Here is a 17,383-nt window from a genome sequence, read left to right on the forward strand (position 1 = left end):
ATTAGAATTATGTCCTCATCACCAGCAATGACAATAACATTTTCAATATTTGCTCCAGTGGCAATCACTGGAGGATTAGGACGACATGCCATGAACAATATGAAACACACCATTTTGTTAAAAAGGAATACATGAGAAGCGGAGCAGAGCCTAGAAAGCTTAGGAGGCAGAGTAGAGCTCGGGGAATTAGGAAATAGAGTCTGCGAAGTTTGAAGAGGGGAGGCAGAGGAGAAAGTGCGCACAAGGATATGAAGAGAGCAAGTTCACGTGGACCAATCCGAATGTGAGAAAGGGAAAGATGCAACGGTCATTCTTGCCTATAAATAGAAGACTCATTGTTCAAAAAAAAGCACGAATTCTTGACCACACCAGACTAGTCGTAACTCTGTTGGAATCCATCCTCAAACTATTTTCAGTTTGGAGCACGGGAGACTTAGAGATAAAGTTGACAATAATTAGTGGAAATTATGTAAATCAGCATAATCCATTTCAATTAAGATCAATCATTGTTTAAAGAATTCAAATTCATAGTACAAATTTGTTGCTAAACTAATTTTCAGCATCAACAAATACTATGTTAGCAAATTTTATAAATTTATGAAAGGAGCACAACTATATATTTGATTATAATCATCAAAAATGAAAGAGTACATATGGATGTTTAGTAAGATCACTGAGATACACTCATGACCAAACTATTTTATTGTACAACATAAAACACAGTATATAAAATATTATTCAGTTCAGAGCTTCCCTTCTCCAAAGCATGTTTAGTTGTCGTTATCATACCAGAATTGCTTCTGAAGTTTTTCAATCACATACTTGTCAACTTGGAAAGCCTTGGCAAGCACATCAGGGTTAATAGCAGAATTTGATCCAAATATTGAGTTTGCAATGGTGATGGTTCCTGCATTTTGGCTACTAAGACCAGCAAACGCAACAGCTGGAGCATGTGCCGGATTAAACTGAAAGTGAATCATGCCTATTGGAAACACAAATACATCTCCCTCTTTCAAAACCTTAGTAAACAGTCGGTTTCCATCTTGGTTCGATGACACAAAGCCAACGTAGAGAGTTCCCTCAACAACAACTAGGATTTCAGAGCCACGAGGATGAGTGTGAGGTGGGTTTTGACCAAATGGTGCATAGTCAATACGAGCCAATGTTATTCCAAGAGTGTTAAGTCCTTTAATCAAGTCTACATTTACTTGTGTCACATTAGATCCAACTGGATTGTGTGTGTCTCTTGGAATGTTGAGCCCAGTAAAGAAGAAATCATCAGCATTAGCAAGCTTAGGATCCTTACAGAATTTCCCATTCACAAATACTGCTTGACCAAAAAAAATTAACATTAAAGAATTTTAAGTAAATGCATATAGAAAAGTGCTATAGTAAGTAAAAGTGTATTACTTACAAGCTTTGTGGGGGTCATCTACAGCCACACAGAAGTCTTGGAGAGGGCTTGGGTCAGAGGCAGAGGCTATGGAGGATGCCAAAGCCAACACAACAAGTGAAAGAAGAAAATGAGCACCTTTCATGGTTGAGTAATCGATCAATTCACCAATTCACTAGTATATATATGCTATATATAAATCTCTTATCAAAAACGGTCTTTTTTTTTTTTTGCTTGAGTGAGAGGTTTGATAATATATGAACTAGATTAACAATCCTATTTATAGATGGAAGTTCTTGAACTAGTCTCTCTAATTACTTCAGGGAGCGGATAAGAGACTATGAATTTTTTTTCCCTCTTATAGAAGACTTGGTATAAATTAGTTAGTGACTATTAACATGACGATGAATTGCTTAATTGTATATACACATTAATTATTTAAGTTAAATAAGGGTTTTCATCCAGAAACCTTACAGAAAAAAAAAAGTTTTTCATCCAGAAACAATCTTACAACATTGAACTGGTCATTTTAGTTATTTAATCACTACTTAACTTTAAGACTTCTTCACCCACTACTGCAGCTTAAAAAAAAATTGTGACACTTTCAATCAAATATGGTATTTTTTTATTGTTAATTTTTTACGATGTAAATGTTTCGCTTCAAGAATTCTAGCTTTGAACAAAACACGGCATAAAATGTGATGACAAACTTTTAGCTCTGGTTAAGTAAATATAACGGGTAAAGACATTGATTCGTTCGTATGAAAGTAGATTAAAATAAGAGAAGATTTCAAAAAAAAAAAAAAGAGACAAACATTAAATTAAATGAGGAAATCCTTTCAAAAAAAAAATAATAAATGAGGAAAATTTAGTGAAGGAAACATCGTCACTTTGACATGTTCTTTGAAAAGTGTTTTAAAAGTTAATGAGATTTATGGTTAAAATATTTAAACTTTGTATTTGCTTACTGTTAAATATTAATATTTTTTGGCTGAAAAAAAAAAAAGAAAATACTAATATTTTTTGGTTTCATAAAAAAGATAGTAATATTTTTTGGTAGTACCAAAATGTTACATTTTGTTCTTTTGTTTTTTTTTTTAAAAAAAAAATCACATTTTGTTATATTGTAGTACTAATTGTTAAATTTGACTTTTGAAATAGTTTGCTCTATGTTTTGGTACTTTGACCACCAATTTTTTTTTTCATCATTAAGTAAACACAAAATTTACATATTTTAAGAGTAAATATTTTTTTGACACAATATTTCAACAGTACATTTTCAATTTATTGTTTATGAGACAAAAAAACGTTTTGTTTAAAGATTTAATTTTTAATTATATTTAAATAAAAATGTTTTAATTAAAATAGTTTAATTTTTTTAATTGTTAAAATCAATCAAAACAATTTTTAATAATTTTTTAAATTACTTATAAGACTAAAAAATTAATTAAAATATCGTAAAATGATTTATGTAAATATTAACCTACTGATTTGTAATGATTTGTACGATAATATCATGGAGTAATCTGATTAATTCCAACTGGGTAATATTAGGGGTTTTAGAAAAAATTCCATACAAAATATACATATATATCGATCTCTCTTATATAAATATTATTATAAAACAAAAAATATTAATTTTTTTTTTTAAATACTACAATTCAAATTTAATCTAGACATTTTTTAATTTATTGTTATTTTTTTAAAACTCATTGCATATTTAAAAAATAGCATTCTATTATTTTTTTTTTACATATATCTAAAAATGTATTTTTCTATTAATGTTTTTTTTTTTTTAAAAACAACAAAATAGAAAAAAAAAAAAAAGTATTTATGAAATGTGACCTTATTACTTATTGTACCTAGTTACTAAAAAAAAGCTTTCAAGCTATTCTAAAAGAAATACATAATTAAAATAAAAATTGTATTACCCATTAATGGGTATTAAAGATTTTTTAAAAAATATACGTACAATATAAAATGATTTCGAAAATAACTTAACAAATCTTAATTACAATAATATTTTACCACGTCATTAAAAAATACATTAATTCTAAAATAATATGCCTAAAATAAAACTAATCTCGAAATTCTTTTTTCTTTCTACGTTTCAAAAGTAACCTTTTGTTTACTTATGATGTTGTTTAATAAACCAATAAGTATTTTTTTCACAAAAAAGTATCACTTCTGTATTATATAATTTGAGATACATTTTAATTACGTCTAAAACTTATATGTATGCACTTTAATAATTAATTAATTATTTAAGTTATATTAATATATTTGAGTAACTTTCAAGTTTATTTTCAAAAATAATGAATTGTCATCTAGCAAGCTTTCATTTTAGTAAACTGTATTTTTAGAAAATATATATCATAAATTTAAATTAATATATGTATTTTAATTAGTTAAATAAAGAATGAAGTTACAAATAACTTTTAAATTATTACAAATATGATATTTTTTTTGGACCAATTAATTATAATTTCAATAAGATACAATTGGTTACTTTTGACAAAATCATCAATTTTAAATAAAAAGTTGATGATCAGACTAAAAATTCTATAATGATATATGTCTATACTCATATATGTCAGTCAAATAAACTTATTAGTTTATTTTGACATATTACTTACTTTGGCATATTGAATTTTTTTTCATTCTTTGTTACATTTTTCGTACAATCTACCATTGTATATGCTAATAAATCTATTGGTTTATTTTGACATATTGAAATAAATTTTTATTTTTCTTTTAGTATATTGGAACAACAAATCATTTTATTTCATAAGCCTACCATTATATATGTCAATAAACCTACTAGTTTCTGTTTGTTGGAACAACATTTTTTCTTTCTTTTTTTTTTAATACAGAGTAAACTATAATCAAACATAATGATATACGCCAATAAAACTATTAGTCTATTTTTCGTATATTGGAACAACAATTTATTTTTTTTTTAGGCCGAGACATCAAATTTAGTTTTATACAAAGTACATGACTGTAAGATGTCTTATAACTTACATATTAAAGTTAGATAACAATATATGCACTTGTTAAAGATTTGTATGATGAGATGTCTTGCTCATATAAAATGCCTTGTTTATAAGTTTATTTGGTATATATAGCTATACTATGTCTATACCTATACATGCAAATAGTTTATTTTAGCATATTAAAACAAAATTTTATTCTTGATTTACATGATAGCTTTTTGTACATAGCCTATACTATCGAATAGGTTAATAAACTAATAAGTTATATTAAAAAAAAGAGAAGTTAAAAAATTCACATGTAAAATTTGTACACATCTAAATTGCTAATTAGTTTTATCAAAAAAAAAAAATTGCTAATTACTTATTTTAAAATTATATTTTTAGTTATCTTAAATTTATTGTAAAAACTAATTAGTTGTCATATAAAATACCACATATTTATAAAATAGTTTTGTTTAGTATATACTTTACAATAATATTCAAATAAAACTATACAATACACATGTAATCACTTATGAATTATAATAAAACAGAACTCACATAATATTCTAGTTAAATTTGTTGACATTTAAGTTATCAATAAGTTATTTTAAAATTATATTATAGTATCTTTAATATTTTAAAAATATTATTTAAGATATATTTTTGATAATTTTAATTTTGTTATTGAAACTAAGGTGACAAATATAATTAGTATCAAGAGCAACTCAATGATTTATTTAAATTTAAAAATAGTAAAATAAAAGGTATATGATTTTTACATTTTAAAATATCACATTAAAGAGTAAACATGATAATACTTTTCTGAAGCTTAATTGAGAAATGATGTGCATGGAAATAATAGTTTTGGGTGATTCTACAATGCACCCAAAGGGATGTACTGATACACCCTTAACTCGTTTCGGCCTCGAGAAAATTTTTTTAGTCTAATTTTTTTTTTCATATTCATGTACGTTATAACTATTTAAGATAACCTACAAAATTTTGAGAAATTTCGAATAATTTACAATTTAAAAAATAATGTTCAAACAGTTTATTTTACACACGTATAAAATAAAATAGTCACGCGTGCAATACACTGTTTGAACGTAGATTTCGGTGTGTTAAACTTTTCCGAATTTCTTAAAATTTTGCAGGATGTCTTAAATAACTATAACGTACATGACCATAAGAAAAAATTTGACTAAAAAATTATTTCGAGTGCTAAAACAGATAAGGGTGCATCAATGTATCCATTTTAAAGGGGTGCTGTTATATTATTTATAATAATATAATATATAGATTAAATATGTGTAATAAACTAATAATATGTAACATATGACTATATTACTTGTCATCTTTTTGTAACATTTGAGGAGTTGTTACTATGAGTAACCTCCACCATTATCACCAACATTAAGAGTGTAAAAGATGTTACACACATTTATTTGAAATTCTTAATGCTATCACTACTACAATTTGCCTTTTTAGTGACACTATATAGTGACACGCAGAAAAGTGCATGTCACTAAAGAGTCAAGAGTGATTTTTAGTGACATGCACAATTAGACTCTAAAAATTCAGTATTAGTCTCTTGTAATGTGAGTCAAGTAAAATATGAAGTGTCAATAAAGACTAAAATCTAAAATTTTCTGATTTTTATTAATATAAAAAATATTAACATATAGTGACACGCCAGGCGTGAATGGATAAATATATCCCCACCCATTTAGTGTGTCACTATATCATAAATATACTTTTATTCTTTTATTTTTATAAATATATAAATGCTAGCTGTACCATTTATTGGGGATATCAAAATAAATTAAAAAAATAAAAAAAAGAAGAAAAGTTCATCCCATTTACCGAGCATCACATTTATTAATACTCTTTATAACTTTTTTTTTTATTTTTCTAATTAATACCCTTAATAATTCAAAAAACAAGAAACCCTAGCCCATCATATTCCCAGCTGCCTTCCCCTCTCTTTTTTTTTTCCTCTGTCGGTCTGGGCAGAAAGAAGGTTGCCTCCCCCTCTCTCTTTTTTCCTCTCTCGGTCTGGGCAGAAAGAAGGCGGACGACCAAGAAGATCGACGGCCAAGCGGACGACCAAGCAGATCGACGGACAGGCGAACGATCGAATTCGGCTAGGTGATCAGATCGACGACCGAATTCTGTCCAAAAAATATATTTTCTCTCCATATATCCGATTTCTCACTCTAAAAAAACCCAGATCTCGACGGTGGTGGAGAAGAACGACAAGGATGGTGGCGCTGATAAAGATGAACGATGGATGGTGGCGCTGATTGTAAAGCTTCACAGATTGAAATATTCTTCCCACAGATTGTAAAGCTTCTCCATTTTTATCTGGTTTGATTTTCTCTATAGCTCGATGGATGGTTGTTGGTGGTACTTCGTAGACGCTTGGTTGGTGGTTCGTGGCGGTTTATAGTTGCCCGCGGTTGGTGGTTCGTGGACTGTAAAGATTTAAGGATTATTGTTTTATTTTGAATGTATGTAAATGCCCTTTTTTTTTATTATCCTGAGATTTGTTTTATGTTGAAGGAAATTATGGAACAATGATCATTATTTGAGATTTACAGAAGCTGGAATAAATATTTAAACTTGTGGAGGAAGTTGCATATGCGTCTACTATAAAATTGAAATTATCATCTTTGGACATTGCTTCAACATTCAAAAAACTGCTGCTGTGAAATGGTGGGGGAAGATATAATTAATTAAATTATTTTAATAAATTTTATAATATATAATCTGAATTTAAAAAAATTAATATTTATTTTTTTTTAAAAAAAAAAAAATAGATATAGTGACACTTTTAAAGAGTAGTTGATTCTAATAAAGTCTGACTCTAAACGCCTATAGTGACGCACCGAGAGTGACTGTGAAAGGGTTCAGTGACACATGTGAAGTGTCACTAAAAATTGTTTTTCCAGTCACCCTCATTAGTGACGCGCGGTGAAGTGTCACTAAATAGTTTTAGAGATACTCAATGTGGGTCACTAAAACCTATTTTTCTAGTAGTGTATAGGAGTTATGGTGTGTGTAAGAGTTACATTTGAGTCCATAACATCTATAGGGGTTATGAGTTTGAATTTCAAATGGTGATATCCTAAACACTATATAAAGGAGGTCTATGGTGCTCATTTGGGAGTAAGAGATGTCAAGTTTTCTATCAAGAAAGCACATTGCTAGAAAACTCTAAAAGGCTTGATAATTCCCAAAGCTATTTCCTAGAGAGTTCCCTTAGTGCTTAGAGATAGGGGGAAATAAGCTTTTGGACAAAGGTGTAATACCTTGTTCAAGTCATGGTGATCCCCACTAATCTACACTCAAGGTTGTGAGTGAGTGTTTATATATATATATATTATTCTCTTATTATATATACATATTTTATATTGCATGTGTTCTTATTTTCTTCCACCTTTCTTATATATAACATATATAGTGTATATATTATATATTATATTGTTGTAACATTTATTTAATTTCTTTGTTGGTCCTTGTATTGTATTGCAATAGAGTTGTAATATCTTGGTTTATCTTCCATTGTAATAATATCTCTAACAATCAAAAGCTTATCCCTTTTCAATGGAAGAGGTGATAAATCAAGATTGTGAGAATACAAGGATAAGAGATTTTATGTGAAAGTCATTCATGGGTGAGCATGATGGTGAATATTATGTGATTTACTATTTTATATGATAGTAATATATAATATATATATATGAATTATATATATGTGACATATATATGATTATGTGTTTGTATCATATTAATATATATAGTAGTGTATAATATGATATTTAAATTTTATATCATGCTATTATATGTATATATGTGAGATATATAATATATAATATGTATGTATGAGTAATATATATTATATATATGTAGAGCATGTGATATAATATATATTAGTGAGATTAAATATGTAGAAATAATTATTTTTATGTATTTATATGAGACATGCATACATAATATATGTTATATATGTGTATATAATATATATCATGTATATTAATGTGTATATATATGTTATATATGTGTGAGGTATGTAACATATATTATAGTATATATGTTATATATATGAGATATGTAATATATATATTGTGAATTTAATAATATTGATATTATGTGTATGTTACATATGAGATGTTGATTAGTAACATACATATTATCTTAATATATGAGTTACATAGAATGATAATAATGTTGATAGTAATAAAATAGTGTTTATTATTATTGTGAGAATTATTATCATCTATTTTGTGAATAAAGAATATTTTAAATTCTTTTTTAATTTGGTGGTGAACATCTCACTTTATGAGATAATAAAAGATGGCTTTTGAGAAGTTACATCTTTTATTGGATTATAAGAGATAATCATCTCATATTATGAGATAAGAAAAGTGAACTATATGAGAGTTACACTTATGAGAATTGTCTTGTCATAGCAAGAACAATAGATTAAAAAGGGATCCAAACTTGTGAAATGAGCCATAAATTAGAAGAGCAATTTTGGACTCAAAAGTAAATGAATCAATGTGGATTCAAAAAATAGTGAAGCAATTTGGAATCTTAAATAATCAAAGTTGTGAACAAAATTGATGAGAATTTTGTTAACTTTGGTATAATTTTGGGCTAATCTCAATGAGGAGATAGCTTTAAAATTATGGTAAAAATAATCACATTATTTTATGAGTAGTAATGTGAGTTTGACATTTTAGATTTATTGAGAAAACTAAAAATATCAAATGATATTTTTTAAGGTGACCTTAAAAAGTCATTTCAAGAGGAAATACACAAAAGTGATATTTTATATACACTATGCTAGAAATGTGGGGGTGAGCCACAATGTGTTGAGACATTGTTGATTAATTTATTTGATTTTGAATTCAAATTCTAAATCAAGTTTGGCTATGTGCATAAGTGAAAATATTGACATATTTGGTGTCAAATTTTTGGTAAAAATAATTTCAAGAAGGAAATTAAATTTAAGAAAAATTATAGAGACAAAGTGGTCTTCTATATTTTAAAATCAAGATATTATCTTGATAGTGAAATGTGAAAGTGTGGGGGTGATACTCCAATATGAAAAGTTTAAGACATGTTTGGTGTCTTAAAATAAAGTATAATTTAGACATGTTTGGTGTCTAAATTAGTGTTTAATTTTGATATGCATGGTATCAAAATTATTGAGAATTTGAGTGTGTGAAAATTAATCTTTTATGATTAAATTTTCAAAGCTTAAGTACTTAAGGAGAAAAGTGGTCACAAAGTGAACACTATATTTTGGCATGCATGATTCACATGGAATCAATAGTGAGAGGTTATAACAAATCGCTTAATCTCCGTACAAGATTAAAGCATGAATTTTCGAGGGATGGGACCTAAACTCCCTTAGTGTTTTGCTCATTGATGGTAACCTATCTTAACACTAGTAAACATCTAGTCTTAAGTTCAATAGGTAATAACAAGTCAATAGAGTGAATATGGTACTCAATTGTCTCATCTATGAATGAGTACATGTGGTGAAAATTGAGGATTAAAACCGAAAGGTTTTCTTAATGGAGCTTAAGCTTAAGAAAACTCACTTAAGCTTAAGAAGTGTCTAAAGAGTGGTGAGACACTAAAACTCCACCTATATGGGCTAGAGGTGGTGCCGCCTCTTATGAGAATTGGGAGTCTTCTCTAGAGAGTCCATGAATTGGAATTTTGCACATGGCCATTAACGGTGCAAGAGCGAGACCTGCGGTCTCAAGTGAGCATTAGCGAGGGTGTGTGTGTTATCACCGGTTTGTATTAAAGGAATAATGGTTCAATGCTACGGCAACCAAAATTTCATCAAACTTTGTGGTAACTACACTAATGTAAAATTCAAGTCGAAAGACATTTTACCTAATGCACCTAAGCAAGACTTCTTAAAAGTGTGTATTTAGTCAATCAAAGTGGGGGAATGTTATATTTTGATATAATATTTTTGATTGATTAAATAAATGTTACAAATGTTACAAGTTTATTACTAAAGAGATAATATTTAATCTAGTGGGGGATTGTTATATTATTTATAATAATATAATATATAGATTAAATATGTGTAATAAACTAATAATATGTAACATATGACTATATTACTTGTCATCTTTTTGTAACATTTGAGGAGTTGTTACTATGAGTAACCTCCACCATTATCACCAACATTAAGAGTGTAAAAGATGTTACACACCTTTATTTGAAATTCTTAATGCTATAGGAGTTATGGTGTGTGTAAGAGTTACATTTGAGTCCATAACATCTATAGGGGTTATGAGTTTGAATTTCAAATGGTGATATCCTAAACACTATATAAAGGAGGTCTATGGTGCTCATTTGGGAGTAAGAGATGTCAAGTTTTCTACCAAGAAAGCACATTGCTAGAAAACTCTAAAAGGCTTGATAATTCCCAAAGCTATTTCCTAGAGAGTTCCCTTAGTGCTTAGAGATAGGGGGAAATAAGCTTTTGGACAAAGGTGTAATACCTTGTTCAAGTCATGGTGATCCCCACTAATCTACACTCAAGGTTGTGAGTGAGTGTTTATATATATATATATATATTATTCTCTTATTATATATACATATTTTATATTGCATGTGTTCTTATTTTCTTCCACCTTTCTTATATATAACATATATAGTGTATATATTATATATTATATTGTTGTAACATTTATTTAATTTCTTTGTTGGTCCTTGTATTGTATTGCAATAGAGTTGTAATATCTTGGTTTATCTTCCATTGTAATAATATCTCTAACAGGTGCATTGTAGAATTTTCCAATAATTTTTTAGGTTAAAAGAAGTGAGATAAGAGGAAAAGAGAAAGATTAAAAATAAAGAGAGAATCATTGAAAAGGATAAAAAAAAAAAAAGTAGGGCATCCAATATATGTTACGAATGATTACAAAAATAACTGTAACAACCAGTTTCATTTGCTTCCCATAAAATGATAAATATACCTCATTATTACAAAAAATATAAACTTAAATAATTTTTTAAAATCACTCATTTTTAATTTTTTTTCTCAAATTAATTTATATTAATTTCAATACTTATTTTGGTTTCATTTTTATAATTTTTTTTAACTCATGTATATATAAATATATATATAAATTATATTTTTCTGAGAAAATTTCATATAATTTTTTATTTTAATTTTTCTGTCATAATATTTAAAATATAATTTATTTTTGTTCAATAGGTATATTTTTTAAGCATATGAATTGGAAGAAAAAAGTTAAATAAAACTTAGTATAATTAAAGATATAAATTTTATATAAAATAAAAATTATTAAAATGAAGTGTTTTTAGAAATTTTCTCGGTGTAAGTAAAATTTCCATTAATTTTAAAAACAATGTTAAAAATAAACGGTATTAATTATAAATTGAATTGGTCACGCTATTTTTGAAATTGATATTCAAAAAGGGAAATTTACATGGTATACTAACTTTTGCTATTTCTTTACAAAAGTATTGTCAGGCGGTATTTTTTACTTTTTTACTGTATTTTTTTATAAGTTTCATATTGTAGAATACTGTGTTAAGTTTTCACTGGTGTTTTACTGGTGTTCTACTGTTGTTTTGAGTTGTCCTGTTTGTGTTTTACTGGTGTTTTATAAAAATACAGTATTTTTGAAAACTTTTCTGCGTGACAGTATTTTTGTAAAATTTAACCTAAATTCCAATATTTTTGTAAATTTCCCTCCAAAAAAACAGTGGCTAATGTAAAAATTCCTTTTGTTAAACCCCATAATATAGCCCAACAGGAAAAGCCCCAAAAAATGATAGAGATCTGATCAAAGGCCCAATAGAACTGAAAATTGCCTCCAAAATCCAAATCATCGGAGCTCTGCCTTTTTCTATTTCTATAGGTTGTTTGTTCTTCTTTCTTACTCCCCTGTCTGATATTTTCTTTCTTTGGTTTTCTTTTTTCAACAGCCTTCTCTTCTATTTTCATTCTCTTTCCTCTAATGGCTTACACTACTGCTTTAACCTCGCACCTTGCTGTTTGTCACCGACTCAGTGACCCCAGACCACGCTTTTCTTTCTGTAAGTTCTTCATGGCTTAATTTAATGTATATTCAGGTTTTCTTGTTCGCTGTGTAATTCATTTCTTGTTATTGTACTCATTGACCTTTCTTGAACATTCTTCTAATCACTCTTATTAGAAACCAGTACCTTCTTGATGGAATAAAATTGAATTCACTCGTTAATTTTCTTGAATATTGTACGTGTGTTTGGTTTAGTACATGTTTCTTTATATACATATATTTATATATATTAAAGATAGCGTGGGAAGCTTTAAATAATCATCAAGTTATTGGAAGGGTTAATGTGTTTTCAACGATGAATATCCCCATGTATGGATAATGCCATAATGCTAAGTTTAGTCAGTAAACGTATTCAATGAGTAATTGTGAATTGGTAACAAAAATGTCAAAGCGATTGTGTGATCAGTTACTTGTGCGATATGTTCAACTTGATATAATTTATCTAAACGTGTTTGTATATTATACATACATATATATATATATATGTCAAGAGTTTATGGAATAATTTGTTTTCGATTGGGTGCGCTTCGTCTTTCGTTTTGTTTGTTGTTAACGTATACATGTTCTTAGTGCAATATTAGATATTTCTTTTTTCTTGAAAACGTATGGCATGTATTCTGATGCAAATCAAGCTTAATAAATATCTTATATTTGGCATCTAGGTGAAGCAGACTTGTGTAAAGGTCGTCCGTTGGTTCTATCTTGGCCTACTACTAAGACTGGGAAGAGAACAAGATCTCTTCGTCTTAATGGCTTACATGGTGAGAAGAAGGATGACAATGAGAACAGTGATGATAGAACTTCGAAGGTCTAGCTACTTAACGTTCTTGCTCATCATGTTAGTTATTAATTATCTACACTATGGATTGTTGCACTAAACTTTTCTTTATGAAAGCAGTTATGAAAATATCTAAATATAGCCAGCCGGACACTACGATTAAAACAAAACCTGTCATTCAGTTATAAACTAACATAATTGCTCTTTAACCAAGTTGTGATGAGGAGGAAAGTATAGTAATGTTGCATGCGATATCATACCATATTCTGCATATACATGAGGAAGGTTTTTTCCTAACAACAACTTTACGCTCAATTTCCTTGTGTGCCATTTAATTTCAGATAGAGACGATTCTCGGCGGTATGAATAAGCTATTCGAAACTGTTAAGAAAGCCCAAATGGTGGTACAAATTGAGGCAGTGAGTGTAAAGAAAGAGCTTGATGTGTATGTTTATTGCCTTTTGTTTGATTTTGCTATCGGATTGATGGTAATATTAAATTTTGTCATGGTAACAACTTTTCGTTTAATGTTTTTCAGGGCAGAGTTTGATGGTTATTGTGAAGATGAGCTTGTAAAGGTGTGGTTTACTTGTTTAGGGTAAAGGTGGTCTTATGATCATTCTTTAGGAATAGAATCAAGTTTAGGAACCTAAAATTGATGCCTTTTTCTTTAATCTTAGTGGGCACTGGGCATAGTAGCACATTTTCCTTATCTGATTATTCTTGTTGTTTTTTATCTAGGCAACAATCACCGGTAACCAGGAACCAGTGCGCGTTGAGATAACTGAGGCTGCCGTGGCACTTGGGCCAGAAGTAGGTGGAGTTTATTATTTAGTGTCATATACAATCTTTGTGACCTCTTTTTCTAGCCATAAATATATATATGTATATATATATCTTCATGTGTAATAAAGCCTGTTGCTGTTTTTGTTTAAGAAGAGATTACGCATTTTTGTGTTTACATGTGTTGTTTCAATGTGGCAGAAACTCTCTCTTTTGGTTACTGAAGCATACAAGAATGCCCACCAGAAGAGCGTTCAGGTAAAGATTAGTATTCTGCTTTTTGGGGCCTCTTCTTTGCTTCTTGATTGATACGTGTTGTACTTGCGTTTCATCTCACAGGCCACGAAGGACAGAATGAACAATCTTGCCCAAGGTTTGGGAATGCCACCACAATTCCTCAATGAGGAGGAGCAACAGTGATAACCGATACTTATCTGTTTGTTTTGGTTTAGTTCGTATCTGATTTTAATTGTCTAGCTTAAGTGGTAAATCTGTTGATTGTTTCTGTATAGCCTTGGGGTCATGCTTGTCTTTGAGTTTTCTCTCAAATGCTGGTAATTGGTGTAATGATTTTCTTTTGGAACCTTATAAGGTCATATTTGATTTAGAAGAATAGAATTAAAGTGTAAAGAGTACTTGACAAGAAAATCAATCTCCAACGGAAATTAATGCTAAAGTAAATAAGAACAAAGAATAATTAGTTGATTTGCCTCCTAACATTTGTTATTGGTATGATTTGATCTCTAACTTTTGATTTAGTTTATTTTGCCCTTTAACTAACAAAGTAGCTAAGCGCATATAATTCTCTTAATTGTAATTAACAACAACAAAAATGAATAATAACATGTAATCTTTTAACAATATTAATTAATTGGATTACAGAATTTTAGATGCCAAAGATAGCATGCAATGAATCAAATAAATAATAATAAAATGATTGAAACAAAAACTAACATTATTAATACTAGCTAGCTCAAAACAATAAAGAAAAGGCTAACACTCCAAATGCCACAACAAAAAGACCACTTCTTCTGAAGCTGGAAGTGGCGGCGCTGGTCGGAGCAACTGCCGGACCATCGATATCAGCCGGAGAAGGAGCCGGAGAAATACCAAAGAATCTGCTTCGCCTTGGTGACAGCACAACCACGATCAGCTTCTGTCCCTTCTGACAATGTCCTTTGGCCCCGCTAATGAAGTAGAATGGCCCTGCTCTGTCCAAACTCACCTTAGTGTTCCCATCTTTGTGCTCTTTAATGACTCTTCCAGTATTACAAGCCTCGTAATCCTCCTTACTCACTTCCAACACTGAATCCTTCTCACCATCATAGTTCCACACTGAAAAAATATATATAAAAAAGTAATTATTAATTAATCAAACGCGAGATCGAAATAGGAAAAAATCAGAGAGAGAGATAGAGAATTGGGAAATTACCAAGAGTGTCTCCTATGCGGAAACGGTTTTTACCAGCCCATTGATTGAGTTGGGTTTCATTGGAAGTTGGAATTGACCATGAATCGGAATTGCCTCCAACTAATATTTCTTTAGCTTCTGATATGGTGAAAAGAAGAGAGAAGAGTAGAATCAGAGATGAAGATGAAGACGATCTTGAAAACCCAGCAGCCATAATTGTTTGATTTGATTTTGATTTAGAAGGACAAAAATGTAAGATTGAGATTGACAATGCTAAAAAATAAAAATTTATCAATAAAGAGTGAAGATTGAGATTGATGCTTTGATTTTGAAGGTCTGCAATGCTGTTTCGCATTTTGAGGATTCGAGTATGTATGTATTTATAGGATCGATAAATGGAAAACTAGCCGTTTTGAATGATTTGGCGAAGCGGTAAGTGGGGCCCATATGCCAACTAAGTTACCTTGGTATTTGGTCTTGTCTTACACTACAAACTAGTCTTTTTTAACGGTAAAAAATGTAACTGCTCGACCTCGAGTACTCTTTAGTGTCTTTGTGATTGAATATTAGATTAATATAGGTGCCGTTTGGTAACACTTTTGTTTTTTAATTTTTTAATCAAAAAATGAAAGTAAAATTTTTGTTTTTAAAAAATTTATTTTTGGAAAACAAAAATGCGTTCTATAACTACTTTTGTTTTTCAATTTTAAAAACAGAAAACAAAAGTGTGTTCTGTAAAGTTCATTTTTATTTTTATTTTTTGATTTTATTTAAGTCGGGTCTAGGTCCGGGGTCGGATTCGGGTTCAAGTCAAAAGCCGGGTTCAGCGCCAGGGCCGTGGGGAGGGGATTTGGGTCCGGGTCTGGTCGTAATCTAAAAGATTGTTTAAGAAAAAAAAAATTGTTTAAAAAAATATTGAAAGTGATTTTTGTTGTTTTTAAAATTTTGATTTCCAATTATAAAATTGAAAAGTAAAAACAGTTTTATAGAACATGTTTTTGAAAAATATTTTCACTTTTCTACTTTTAAAAACAGAAAACTGATTAAAAAAGTGTTACCAAACGCCACCATAATTGTACACACTTATATAACAATGATGTATAATAAATGTGGGCATTGCTCTTTAACAAGTAAACTCAGATGAAGAAATGCGCTTGGATTTCACAAATATATAATATTCATAATTTAAGTGGTCAAAAGTCAAATTTTAATCCTTATAAGAAGATAACAATTATAAATGATCATTTAATTTATATTACTAAATACTTGTTATAAATATTAATAATTATGTGGATGTCCAAATCTTTTATTTATTACCATGAATTGTAATCAACATTCCTCTTTTTCTTAGTTTCCCTTTTTCTTAGTTTCTTAATATCTTACTCTTGTATTTGTATAAATAGGGGTTCACCCCATTGGAATAAACAACTTAGAAATTCTCATTCACTTTCTCTTTCTCTCTTCATCTTCTTCTTCTTTCTTCTCATCTACTTTATATTATTTTATAACACGTTATCAGCACGAGTCTCTGCCCAAGCTTCAAGCATGAATCTCTGCCTAAGACCCAATGTAAGTATTTTGTTAAAGTTCTTGAATTGTTTCAAAGTCACGATACACTAAATATATATTTATATATATACTCATCTCACTGAAACAATTTCAAGAATCATTTGGTTTCCTTTTTCTTTTTATCTATATATCTATATATTATATATGTATGTATATGTTTTTATATATTTATTATTAATTTCATATCTATATTATGTTCTTATCATTCATAATATTTACAATATATGTGTGCCTATGATATGATAGAGAAAATCTATATAAATTATACATATATCTAAAAGATTATGTATTATCGATAAAATATTGCATATATCCTAAAGATTATGCATCATCGATTAAATATTGCATATATCCTGAAGATTATGC

General features: G+C 28.9%; 3 protein-coding genes across 3 annotated transcripts; 1 reads left to right on the forward strand and 2 right to left on the reverse strand.

Moving 5' to 3' along the window:
• Positions 1-603: 603 nt before the first annotated feature.
• On the reverse strand, positions 604-1,720 carry LOC115718827 (germin-like protein subfamily 1 member 20). Its single transcript, XM_030647643.2, has 2 exons — positions 1,415-1,720; positions 604-1,327 (listed from the first exon to the last, which is right to left on the reverse strand). The coding sequence occupies exons 1-2, from the start codon at positions 1,536-1,538 to the stop codon at positions 771-773; spliced, it is 681 nt and encodes a 226-aa protein (XP_030503503.2). The 5' UTR covers positions 1,539-1,720; the 3' UTR covers positions 604-770.
• Positions 1,721-12,211: 10,491 nt separating this feature from the next.
• Positions 12,212-14,795, forward strand: LOC115721165 (nucleoid-associated protein At4g30620, chloroplastic-like). The gene is made up of 7 exons (XM_030650415.2): positions 12,212-12,474; positions 13,139-13,284; positions 13,596-13,699; positions 13,793-13,832; positions 13,996-14,067; positions 14,239-14,295; positions 14,377-14,795. The coding sequence occupies exons 1-7, from the start codon at positions 12,396-12,398 to the stop codon at positions 14,455-14,457; spliced, it is 579 nt and encodes a 192-aa protein (XP_030506275.2). The 5' UTR covers positions 12,212-12,395; the 3' UTR covers positions 14,458-14,795.
• A 75-nt stretch (positions 14,796-14,870) lies between these two features.
• LOC115718558 (early nodulin-like protein 15) lies at positions 14,871-15,816 on the reverse strand. Its single transcript, XM_030647359.2, has 2 exons — positions 15,470-15,816; positions 14,871-15,372 (listed from the first exon to the last, which is right to left on the reverse strand). The coding sequence occupies exons 1-2, from the start codon at positions 15,801-15,803 to the stop codon at positions 15,011-15,013; spliced, it is 696 nt and encodes a 231-aa protein (XP_030503219.2). The 5' UTR covers positions 15,804-15,816; the 3' UTR covers positions 14,871-15,010.
• Between the last annotated feature and the right edge of the window lie 1,567 nt (positions 15,817-17,383).

The sequence above is a fragment of the Cannabis sativa genome, chromosome 2, assembly GCF_029168945.1.
Source record: "Cannabis sativa cultivar Pink pepper isolate KNU-18-1 chromosome 2, ASM2916894v1, whole genome shotgun sequence".
Lineage (NCBI taxonomy): Eukaryota > Viridiplantae > Streptophyta > Magnoliopsida > Rosales > Cannabaceae > Cannabis > Cannabis sativa.

Excerpts from the sequence above, each read along its gene's own strand:
- LOC115718827 (XM_030647643.2), bottom strand. The coding sequence starts at position 1,538 with ATGAAAGGTGCTCATTTTCTTCTTTCACTTGTTGTGTTGGCTTTGGCA. Across the intron at positions 1,328-1,414 it reads AGATGACCCCCACAAAGCTT|TATTTGTGAATGGGAAATTC; the intron begins GTAAGTAATACA and ends TTGGTCAAGCAG.
- LOC115721165 (XM_030650415.2), top strand. The coding sequence starts at position 12,396 with ATGGCTTACACTACTGCTTTAACCTCGCACCTTGCTGTTTGTCACCGA. Across the intron at positions 12,475-13,138 it reads CAGACCACGCTTTTCTTTCT|GTGAAGCAGACTTGTGTAAA; the intron begins GTAAGTTCTTCA and ends TTTGGCATCTAG. Across the intron at positions 13,285-13,595 it reads GTGATGATAGAACTTCGAAG|ATAGAGACGATTCTCGGCGG; the intron begins GTCTAGCTACTT and ends ATTTAATTTCAG.
- LOC115718558 (XM_030647359.2), bottom strand. The coding sequence starts at position 15,803 with ATGCGAAACAGCATTGCAGACCTTCAAAATCAAAGCATCAATCTCAAT. Across the intron at positions 15,373-15,469 it reads CCGCATAGGAGACACTCTTG|TGTGGAACTATGATGGTGAG; the intron begins GTAATTTCCCAA and ends ATATTTTTTCAG.